This window comes from Podarcis erhardii, assembly GCF_964252035.2.
Source record: "Podarcis erhardii genome assembly, chromosome: 16".
In the NCBI taxonomy this organism is placed as follows: domain Eukaryota; kingdom Metazoa; phylum Chordata; class Lepidosauria; order Squamata; family Lacertidae; genus Podarcis; species Podarcis erhardii.
In genome coordinates, this window is record NC_138514.1 from 6,960,820 (window position 1) to 6,973,190 (window position 12,371).

The 12,371-nt window shown below is 44.9% G+C and overlaps 1 protein-coding gene and 1 long non-coding RNA gene across 3 annotated transcripts in view; one reads left to right on the forward strand and one right to left on the reverse strand.

Moving 5' to 3' along the window:
* The window catches only part of LOC309331316, a 460,753-nt gene that overhangs the window by 17,861 nt on the left and 430,521 nt on the right, over positions 1-12,371 (forward strand). The gene's annotated exons all lie outside the window — the stretch shown is intronic.
* RNF122 (ring finger protein 122) overlaps positions 1-12,371 on the reverse strand; it is a 34,996-nt gene that overhangs the window by 9,831 nt on the left and 12,794 nt on the right. For both annotated transcript variants that reach the window (XM_081843405.1, XM_081843404.1), the window contains exon 2: positions 6,892-7,048. In XM_081843405.1, the coding sequence (XP_081699531.1) occupies positions 6,892-7,048 (157 nt within the window). The remainder of the gene's footprint in view (positions 1-6,891; positions 7,049-12,371) is intronic.

Consider the following 12,371-nt stretch of genomic DNA (forward strand, 5'->3'; position numbering starts at 1 on the left):
TAATGCAAACATACTGCCAGTTTTGCCCTCTATTTGTGACAATGTCATGCCTTCACAGCAGCTGATCTGTATCAGAGCTTTTATCAACACGTGTAAGAAAAGGCAGGATAGTTGTTAAGGCCAAGAAATCCCTAAACTTTGGAACTCACTGCCTCTTGACAGCAAGCAGGCTCCTTCACTGTACATTTTTGTTTAGTCAAGCCTGCCCAGGCATATGGAAGCTACATGTGTTAATCTGTTTTTAGTTTATTGTTGATTTTAATCAGCTTTTGAATGTTCTTCAATATGTGGTTTTAACTGCATTTTATTGATAATGCATTTTTTTCTTTTCTTGTTGCAAACTGCTTTGAGGGTTTATTACGATCACGTGGCATATACAGGTCATTAAATAAAAATAAATGAACTGTCATGTCAAATACAAGCGGCAAGCCTTTGTTATTGTTAAACTGGCAACATATCATTTGATTGCAGTAATTTTATATGTGGGGCTGCCTTTAAAGATTATTTTACAAGAACTTATATTTAAAAGTGTATGCATGATGTGTTTCCCAATTAATCCTGGGTGCTTTTGAAGTAGATTTAAATATTTCTGCAATTGATTCATCTAAACCAGGGAGGGGGGAGCGTCCTTTTGCTTGCGGGCTGCATTGTCTCCTGGGCAAATTTCTGAGGCATGAATGCCACTACAGGGCAATGCCAAGAGCAGAGGTGTCTAGAGTAGTGGTACATTCCAGCCACACAAACGTCGTAGGTTTCTACACATGTGCGCAAACATGCCCTCCATCCAGGTGAGCAGGCAGCATTAAGGACACATTCCTACCCGACAGAAGCACGCAAGGAGTATGCAAAGAAAGATAAGTAAGGGGGCAGATGAAAGTGATGGACTACATGGAACTGGCGGAAATGATTGGCAGAATCCGAGACCAAGCTGAAGAGTTGGTGGAAGAAGATTGGAAAAAATTCGAAGTTTATTTACAGAAACATTGTAAAATTAAGGAAAGTTAGAAGGTTGTTGGAATGAAGTAATGTGGTTTTAGCAGAAATGATATAAAGGATTAGGTTAAAATTGATTTATTAATTGGTGAAAGACGAGAATTATAATATATTAAGATAAATTATTAGGATAAAAACAAAGCTGGAAAGGATTTGCTGAAACACCTAATTGAACTAGAATACAAAAAAGGGAGGTGTGAGGAGGTCAAGGAAATAAGCAAAGGAAAGAAAGCTATGTAAAGGTCTGATTTGTGTTTTTTTTTACTTGTTTGTGTGTGTGCATTTTTTATGTTTTTGTTATTTTTCTTTTTTATTGTTCTTTTTTGTAACTTTCAAAATCTGACTAAATATTATAGATAGATAGATAGATAGATAGATAGATAGATAGATAAGTAAGGGGTGTGGCCTGGGAACAGGGGCGTGGCCTAATGAGAATCCCGAGGGCCAGATTTGGCCCCTGGGCTTGCGGTTCCTCACCTCTGTACTAAGCAATTTAATCAGTGGAACATTGCAACCCCAGCAAGAAACAACAAATAAAATCAATGTGCAATTATTGCCTACATACACCGTGGACTTCTGAATGATGGCTTATCGCCACAGATTGGGAGGCTGGTTTTCCAGAGAGCCGTTCGGCAAAAACAACAACCGATTGGTCCCAGGGAATGACACTTGCTGGGATTGGTTGCACAGAGTGATTCCTGCTTCCAGAACTTTTCCCCCCTAGGACTGCAAAGCAGAGGAAAGTGCGAATGCAACTGCTCAGCCCATATGCTTCAAGATTGGGAGCTCAATGGAAAACAAGCTGGAGCTGCCCCTGGGCAGGCAGTTAAAATGCTCAAGGGATGCTGGCAATGAACCTGGCTCCAGTCCTGAGGCTTAGAACTTTTGGTCAAGGCTCATTCAGACACCTCGCCAGGACAAGCACCCGTTCACTGCTGTGGAAGTCAAACCGGCTGGCCTGAGCTGCTGGAGGCAGGAAACAGACAGTGAATAATAGGGCTGGGCTAGGGGCCACCACATGGGAAAGAGCTGTAGCTCAGTGGTAGAGCATCGGCTTTGCATGCAGAAGGTCTCTGGTTCAATCCCCAACACCTCCAGGCAGGAGCCATGCCAATGTCATTCTTGACTTTCAGCCACATCAATCAAGAAGGACCGGAGAGCGCTAAAGAACTCTGTATCTGGAGAGTGCGATTAAGAGTGCTGAAACCTCAACCTAATCCTAAAAACTGAGGCCAAATATGCCCAGAACCAACTTTTTTACTCTCGTCTTGTCGCATCTTCTGGCTGGGATTGCGTCAGTTGAACCTTTTAGTTTAGCAATGTGACACTGGTGATTTGCAAAGTTTGCAGAGTCTGTTGGGCCTATTAATATTAGACAGCCGCTTTAATATTTTTTACAAAGCCTGCTGAAAACATTTTAGTTTAGGCAGGCCTACCCAGGCATGTGATTTTATTACGCATATTAAAGGTAAAGGGACCCCTGACCATTAGGTCCACTCGTGGCCGACTCTGGGGTTGTGACTCTCATCTCGCTTTATTGGCCAAGGGAGCCGGCGTACAGCTTCCAGGTCATGTGGCCAGCATGACTAAGCCACTTCTGGCGAACCAGAACAGTGCACGGAAATGCTGTTTACCTCCCCGCTGGAGCGGTACCTATTTATCTACTTGCACTTTGATGTGCTTTCGAACTGCTAGGTTGGCAGGAGCAGGGACCGAGCAATGGGAGCTCACCCCGTCGTGGGGATTCGAACTGCCAACCTTCTGATCGGCAAGTCCTAGGCACTGTGGTTTAACCCACAGCGCCACCCACGTCCCCATATTACACATATTAGTCCAACTATATTTTGATCACTATATTATGCCTACTTGTTTTTAGTCTGTTGATTAATTGGTAATTTCTAAAGCATATTTTACTTCCTTGTGTTTTTTTTTTTTAATTATTCAGTGCTATATAAATCTTGCAAAAGTAAATAAATGAAACTCATGTAACAAACATGCTCAGCTCTCAAAAAGTCTACAGTAAATATTATTGACAAAACTTCAGTGATGGCTAACTCGATCTGAACAAGAGCATTCAAATTTCCAATGGAGGCGGTTGAGAGATCTCCCTTAAAACTTTCTCTCAAAGTAGATATTGCCACTTGCCCTGGGAAAAGTCAACGCTGACTACGTCTTTTCTTTAAGGATTTTGATGGAGACAGAAGCTCCAAAGAAAAGTTGAAAGAAATTGGCTCTTTGTCATCCATTTGGCTATTCCTAGACATCCCGGCTGCAGGCAAATGCACAGTTTAAAAATAAGTTTTCTATAAATAGCCGATAGAAGCAAGACATGTCTCTTCTTTCCCCCAGAAACAATGGATCTGTCTACCACCTGAATGAGGCCCTCCCCTCTGCAACTTCCTGCCATTTCCTGTTTCGTGAAGACAAGAGCTGGTCATCTTAGCTTGGCAGAATGTCCTCGGCTGGTTGTTTCTCAAGGGAGTGGTCACACAAATATAAACATCTGGTGCCAAGGCAAAGCAGTTATTCCAGTAAGGAAGGGTTAAAACTGGGTGGGGTGGGGTGCGTAGCTTTTTCATTTTAAGGTGGGGAAATGGCTAATGGCTTGTGCATGTGTCATAAGAGAGCTTCACAAAATTATTTGCAGTGGGGAAGAAGTGGTGAAGAGCTCTCTCACTCTCATTGGGATCAGACGGCCTCGGCCCAGTATATCTGAAGGAGCGTCTCCACCCCCATCCTTCTACCCGGACACTGAGGTCCAGCACCGAGGGCCTTCTGGCGGTTCCCTCACCACGATAAGCCAAGTTACATGGAACCAGGCAGAGGGCCTTCTTGGTAGTGGCACCTGCCCTGTGGAACGCCCTCCCACCAGATGTCAAAGAGAAAAACAACTACCAGACTTTTAGACGACATCTGATGGCAGCCCTGTTTAGGGAAGCTTTTAATGTTTGATGCATTACTGTATTTTAATATTGTGTTGGAAGCCGCTCAGAGGCAGTAATTCTTAGAGGACGGGCTGTAGCTCAGTGGCAGAACATCTGCTTTGAATGTGGAAGATTCTAGGTTCAATCTCTCGTCTGAAGAGGCTCTGGAGAGCCTCTGCCAGTCCCTGTAGACCAGCGGTTCTCAACCTCTGGGTCCCCAGAAGTTGTCGAACTACAACTCCCATCACCCCTAGCTAGCAAGGCCAGAGCTCAGGGATGATGGGAGTTGTAGTCCAACAACATCTGGGGACCCACTGAGTCAAGATGGTCTGACTCGGTATAAGACAGCTTCCTATGTGCCTATGGTCTCACAACAGCAGAGGCTGGGAATCAGGATGCCGAACTACGAAGGCTGCCGGCCTGATCCAGCTGGACTCGTGTGCATAAAGAGAGAAAGAGAGGCAAACCTCTATTTTATCCCAATGTCTTAGGAACCTTGCCCCCATTTGCAATTTCCAAAGAGTTTGAATTTAAAGTATCTTGCAAGTCCCACAAATGGCATATTGTTTGCACCCATCTGTGTATTGTTTGCACCCACAACCAATCTGGATATACAATGGGGACTGCAAGCTCAATATGAGGAGCATCCTTTGTTTGCCCAGGAATGACATATCAGCCTGGGGATTGAACTGCCCTAAGAGGTTATGCATGCCTTAGCAAAGAAGCAGCTCTAAATCATACTCAACCCTTCTTTCTCTTTCTTTTTTTGGTATTTGCTCAGGGGACTAGATAAAAGCCTCATTGTCCACAAGGCTAAAGCCAGGAGGCCCAGGGCCTTCGCGGCACAGAGCAAAATTCATTCCTCCGCTAACTAATCTGCACATCCTACGTGGCACGGGGTAAAGTCTCCTCTGGAAAGAGCTGCACCCAGCATCGCATTCCAACTCCCACCGTCCTTGCACATTCATGACGGGCATGGAAGCAACACTCAGAACCAGTTTGGCAAAAAGAAACCCAGGCCAACAATTGCTCAGGCCTTGAATGGACGGGGCTTGCACTGAATTAGAGCCCTGAGAGATTTGGGATGGAGGAACCATAGCTCAGGCCTCATTTCCACTAGAGCAGTATTAAAGGTAAAGGGAACCCTGACCGTTAGGTCCAGTCGCGGACGACTCTGGGGTTGCGGCGCTCATCTCACCTTACTGGCAGAGGGAGCCGGTGTACAGCTTCCAGGTCATGTGGCCAGCATGACTAAGCTGCTTCTGGAGAACCAGAGCAGTGTACAGAAATGCCCTCTACCTTCCCGCTGGAGTGGTACCTATTTATCTACTTGCACTTTGACGTGCTTTCAAACTGCTAGGTTGGCAGGAACTGGGACCGAGCAACAGGAGCTCACCCTGTCGTGGGGATTTTAACTGCCGACCTTCTGATTGGCAAGTCCTAGGCTCTGTGGTTTAACCCCCAGTGCCACCCGCGTCCCTAGAGCAGTATTACATCACAGTTTAAACAGTCACAGCTTCCCCCAAAGAATCATGGGGACTGCAGTTGGTTAAGAGCACTGACAGTTGTAAGGAGACCCTTCCCTTTGATTCACAGAGCGGTCTAATGGTCAATCTCTCTTCACAGGGAACTCTGCAAATTATAGCTCCGTGAAGGGGATAGGTGACTCTTAGCAGCTCTCGACTTCCGTAAAAAACTATACTCCCCAGGATTCTTTGGGGGAAGCCATGGCTGTAACAGTGGTATGGTAGTACAGATGGGGCCTGAGTTGCAAATGGTTTATATGCAAACCTTCCACACCCTGTGTCCCTTCCACTTAAAAGGATTCAGGTGACAGGAGAGAGACGTCTGCCACAGGTCTTAAAAGAGAGCCGCTGCTAATCAGGAAAGACCATACTGGGCTGCAGATTGAGGGTGGGGCATCTGGGTTCAGCCTAAGGGCCAGGTGGGAGCCTGCCAGGGGTCAGCGGGGTCAGAGGCAAAAGTGGGCAGGGTAATGAATGCAAATCTTACCTTTGCACAGAAGGCAGAGGGCCTTCTCGGTAATGACGCCCGCCCTGTGGAACACCCTCTCATCAGATGTCAAAAAAATAAACAACTATTTGACTTTTAGGAAAGTTTTTAATGTTGGATTTTTATCGTGTTTTTATTATTCTGTTGGGAGACGCCCAGAGTGGCTGGGGAAATCCAGCCAGATGGGTGGGGTATAAATAATTAATAATAATAATAATAATAATAATAATAATAATAATAATAATAATAATAATAGGCTCCTTTCTACACACACACACACACACACACACAACCTCTATTCTCCATCCAGACAAACAACAGGCATTATCAGAATTCAAGGACATATTCCAGCCAGGCAAAAACATGCAAGGAGGGTGCAAAGCAGGGCCAGTAGGTGGTGTGGCCTGGGAAGACTCTCAAAGAACAAACAGAGAGGGACACATTTGACCCCGGGTCTGATTGAGGTTCCCCGTCCCTGAGCTAGGGACAGCAATTCATAGGACAATTAAGGAGTTATCTGTTTCAACAAGCTTTGTCTTATTCTTGACAGATTCCTGGAACTTTCTTTGAAAAACCTCATGGAAGGACTAGCAAGTTGCTTCCTACAGAATCAGGCCACTGGTCCATCTCGCTCAGTGTTGCCTACACTGACAGGCAGCTGTTCTCATGGGACAGGGGTCTCTACACAGCCCTGCCTGGAGACGACAGGCATTGCACCTGGGAGCTTTCTGCATGCCAAGCCGATGTTCCGCCACTGAGCCACAGTCCTTCCCTTTAGTAGATTTAGCTATTTGGTTTAAAAAATATTTGAAGTTTCTATCCTCCTCTTCCTCTTTGACCCCAAATTATCTAGAAAGCAGCGAAGGAGAAGCAACTGCAGTCACAGGCCCAGGTGTGTCGCTTGTGTTTCCTGCCTCCTCCGCCATCTGCATCCAGCATCTCCCTCGGGGCTGTGACTCACCTAATGAAGTAGCAGCAGAAGATGAGGCTGAGCACAAAGACGAAGATCCCAGTGCCAAAAATCACCATGTAGATATTCAGCGGCAAGTCGTGGAATGTGATGGGAGGCATCGTGCACGATTTGTTGGTGTAAACCAGCCCCAAACCACAGAAGCATCCTGGAAGCAAGGAGGGTAGAAGGGAGAGAAAGAGAAGATGAGACTCAGGGGTGGAGAGAGACAGGAGAGGAAGGTCTCCTTAGGATCATAGAATTGTAGAGCTTGGAAGGGACCTCTAAGTTCATCTAGTCAACCCCTCAGCAAGGCAGGACTACGCAGCTAGCCCATACGGGGATCAAACCCGTGACCGAAACTAAGCCGTGGAGAATAGGGATGGGCAAATCTGTCCCTTTCGGTTTCTCCAAGTTTGTCATTTTTCCCCATCTTAAATTCCTTTCTCCCCATTTTCCCCAATATACAGTACACATTTTTGCATGTGGTGTGAACTAAGGCACACCTTTCTGCAAGCAATTCCCCCTAATACAATGCAATTTCTTTTTAAATGCTATTTGCACAAATGCATATATTCTTGTGCATACTTTCCCCCCAAACATAAGCCTTTTGGTTCATGTTGGCTGGAGAACTGCATCGAAACATGTGAAGAAGTGTGAATTTGGAAGGATAATTGCCCTTCAGTTCACATATCTGGTAAACAAAGACCAGGCAAAATGCACTGAATTTCTCCCTCATCCCTCCTAGAGAATAAGGCAATGATGATTATAGGTACCATCTCCAGCACATATCATGCTTAGATAAACGAAAGAAAAACCCCTCATCCAAAAGAACAAAATCCAAACACACAATCACAAAAATAGGAAGCATTGATGGGAGCTTTTTATGTTATCATTATGAGCCTCTTTGAGCTCAACAGTCTTGTGGAAAAGGGGAATACAAGTGTTAAATCAAAAGGTAAAGGTAAAGGGACCCCTGACCGTTAGGTCCAGTCGCGGACGACTCTGGGGTTGCGGCGCTCATCTCGCTTTATTGGCTGAGGGAGCCAGCATACAGCTTCCGGGTCATGTGGCCAGCATGACCAAGCCGCTTCTGGCGAACCAGAGCAGCACACTTGAAAGGACATTATACACTTGAACCTCTCCTGCAAAATACTGACACCTGGAGGCACCCCAAGCTACATCAGAGGTCCTCCTCCTGTACCCTTTGGGGGTGGCAAATGGGTATTTTCAATAGTGGCTCGGAATGCAAGGATCTGTCAATTCTGGTTCTCTCCATTTCTCATTTTTCCAGTCTTAAATTATGTTCTCCATATTTCTGCAGCAATTTGCTTTTTAAAAAAGGTCATGAATACTCACTAGAATTTTAAGTGTGTATTTCTCATAATAAACACATTTCTGTGTGAAGCTCTGTCTAATGTACACATTTCTGCAAACACTTCCCCCTAATATAATGCATTTTTGCATGCCATTTTCACTAACATATTCATTTGTGTGCACACTTTCTCCCAATATACGCATTTTTCTAAACACTGTTTGGCTGCAAAATTCGGGCAAGTGTGAATTTTGAAGGACAGCTGTGTTTCACTACACTTCGTTTAAGAAAGTGCAAATTTTATAGATTCACCTTAAAGGCACAATCCCAGTCCCCCTTCCCCTACATTCACCAAATGTCCAAAAGGAGTAAAAGAGCAATGGTAGAAGCACAGCCTTAGGAATGCCCAGTATTTCACTGACCACAAAGAAATGATAAGCAGCAAAGCCAGTGCAGTATAGCATAGCATAGTGGTTAAAGTTTTGAAATGGTGCCTGGGAGGTCAGGGTTCAAATCCACACTCAGTCATGAAGATCACACGGTGACCTTGAACCAGTCAAGGTCTCTAAATCTAACCCACTTCTCAGGGCTGTTATGAAGATAAAATGGGGTACACCAAACCTTCAGCCACTTGCAGGGAAATAATATTGCACTTTTATTTTTATTTAAATGATGACTTCCTTGGAACAGTCATCTTTTTCCTGCCTCACAACAGGAAATGATCAAAACATGATCCCATCCACTATTTAAGGAATCGGTGCACAAAAGGAGGTTTTTGCTGACTTTATCTGAAGCACAGAACAGCTGTGGCTGGTGACAGGAAGGCCTGCTGGAAAGCCAAAATAAGAAAAGAAAAGCCTTTGGGGGTGCTGGTGCTAATAGCAATGCAGAAATGATTAACAATGCATTAAAAATGAAATAATCAGCTGAGGCAGGGGGCCAGTTCCGAGGAAGTCTCTCACCATCAGCTGTTCGCAGAGCGCTGGCCATTCAGATCCAAGCAACAATCTCCATGAGAATGGCAGTGGGGGGGGGGAGGGTTTCAGGAAGAATTTGATACCTTAATTAGGCAAATAATAGAAGTGTGTGTACACATAGCTCTTGACCTTTGCTACACAACTCAAAAGTAGTATCCAGGTTCCATTGGAGACTAGCATTTCCTGTACTGATGGAGATAGATAAAGAAAGACCTATGGTCTCACAACAGCTGTCAAACTTGGCCCACAGCTGGTCGGGGAAAGAAAGATGAAGGCTGCAAGTCAAAATCTAGTTCCCCACTCCTAGGTTAGATGCATAAATAGTCTGACCTGATATCAGGCAATTTCCTTATGTTCTGTGAGCTCCTTACATTCCCAAATGGCTGTGGGGACTGGAAAGGGGGGAATTGAGCTTCCAAAATGAGCACTATAGGAGTGTGTTGTCCCTGACTCCAATTTCCTCTCCCCTGCAGATATTGATTTGAGGGTGGACAGAAAGGACTCGCAAGCTGGTGTATTATCTACAGGCAAATCTCTTTCTTTCTGAGTAATTGCCTCAGAGTCTGCTGTTTGAAAGGATAAGCTTGCAGAGATCAGTGTCTCTAGAGAGATCTGCCTAGACATTGGGAAGGACCGGGGAGGAGTGGAAGGGGGAAATTAGCACTTCAATAATGAGGCACTGAAGTCCCTTTGATAAAACCGAATCAGGGACACCACCTGGGCCCAGACGCAGACTGCACCCCTTGTTTCAGGACCACAGTCTGAGAGAAAAACAAAATGGTTTTTCTATACACACAGGCCGAGGATCATGGAAGCCAGCCTAGGATTCCAAAAATACACGTATTCCACTGAGACAGATATTGCTGTGAATTATTCCAGCCATCACCTCCTCAGCAACTGAAGCTTCCCCAGTAGTGCCAAACCCAGAAGGGGGGAAAAAGTCCCTATTCACACAGGGAGCAGTGGTTCAGCTCCAGATCCTGGCACAAGGCACCCTTTGCAGGATACACACCCTGAATGGGCTCCTCTTCCCAAGCACCACTGTCACTGCTACCTATTTAACTTCTCTGTGTCCAATTTGCCCCACTGCATCTTTGCCTTGCTGTTGTCCCCGTTGGACGATCTAGTGCTGCATTATCAATTTGGATTGGCCGGGGCTCTGGAGGGTCTCAGCTAGAAGTTGTTGCCATCACCTGCTAGCCAGGCTGGAAGGGGGGAGTGACAGGGACATGGGGCCAGAAAGCTCATTCTCTAGTGCAATAGCCAATGTGGTGCCCCCTCCCAATGGTGTTGGCCTACAACTCCCATCAGCCCCAGTCGGTATGGCAGATGGTCAGGGATGATGGGAATTGTAGTCCAACAACATCTCGAGGGCACTATGTCATCATCAATTTATTTATACCCCATCTTTTTCTCTAATGGGGAAGCTTACGGATAAAAGTAAGAAATTCCTAATAACATAGGGGGGGAAATAAGTAAACCTTGATAGAATGAAAACTATATAATATATAAAATCTGTTTGTTGACTCCCAAACAGATTTTATATCTGAAAGCGGAGATGAATGCTACACCTCAGTCGAATTCAACTGGACTTAACCGTCCAGGGGTCCTTTAACTTTTTTTGACTACCCCGTCCTAGTAGAATGCTTTTGTTGAATTAAAAACCAATAATTTGCCACATTTAAAATGCTTTAAAAGAATTAAATACAAATAACATTTAGAGGCAAACCTCCCCAATTCACACTTTCCAAGACTTTACGTGAACCGAAACACAGCAGTTCTTCGAAATTTGCACTTTTCCAAATTTTGCAATGCGATTCTCCAACCAAGTAACAGGTACAAAAACGCACGTGCTGTGCTAGAGTAAAGTGTGCATAAAATGTGTATATTAACTAAAATAACAAGCTAAAGTGCATTATATTAGCAAAAAATGCTTTGTAAACATGCGTCCATTAGGAAAATTGCATACCAAAATTTGAAATACTGGTGAATTTTCAGAACATTAAAAAAACAACAACACCAACCTACCATCTGTATGGAAATTTGGAAACTGAACTTAAGACTGGAAAAAATGCAAAACTGAGATGAAATGAAATGAAATGAACATATTTGCCCATTCCTACTCTCACCTAGTGAAATTTAAAACACATGAGGGTTTCAGACTCTTGAAGAGGGTTGACATCTACAGTCTATCCCATGCCACAAGCAGGACTTTCATATCATCACACATTAACTGAAGCACCATAGTTTGCAACAGATGATGTTCACATATTCAGCTGGGAACCAGCACCCATTAACTGAAGCCAAGTATCTGTATTTGCGATCCAGTCTTTAGAGTTATAATCCCCTCCATCTATCCCTTTGGAAGCATGTACATAATCATATAAAGAAAGTCACTAAACTCTTGATGGCGTATGTGGGCCCACAGTGGATGTTTATAGCCAATATGGAGATACGCAATTGCCAGATGTTTCCTGTAGCTGAAGACTGCAAAATTCAAGCTATTGGATAGAAGCTATTGTAGTGCTAAGAGAGCGTTCAGCACGCACAAAGATTTCTGCTTGTGCAAAGAAACTTCCTCCCTCTCTCCTTTCCCAAACCCCACAAATCTGTTCTAAGGGTTCCCCGAACCCCTAGTGGTGGAAAGGTTCTGCTGTGCAAGTAGAAATCCTTGCACAGATGGTGCAGGTTAGCTGAATACTGACCATTGATCCTGAACTGACTGAGAGGGCAGGAGCTGGTGTTTTGGGCTTTTGGTGCTGACCTTTAAAGCCCTAAATGGCCTCGGTTCAGTATATCTGAAGGAGCGTCTCCACCCCCATCGTTCTGCCCGGACACTGAGGTTTAGTGCCAAGGGCCTTCTGGCAGTTCCCCCACTGCGAGAAGCCAAGTTACAGGGAACCAGGCAGAGGGCCTTCTCGGTAGTGGCACCCGCCCTGTGGAACGCCCTCCCACCAGATGTCAAAGAGAACAACAACTACCAGACTTTTAGACGACATCTGAAGGCAGCCCTGTTTAAACAGGGAAGCTTTTAATGTTTGAGGCATTACTGTATTTTATATTGTGTTGGAAGCTGCCCAGAGTGGCTGGGGAAACCCAGCCAGATGGGTGGGGTATAAATTATCATCATCATCATCATCATCATCACATTTCTATCCCACCTTTCCCCCAATGTGGTTTACATGGCTCTCTTCCCCATT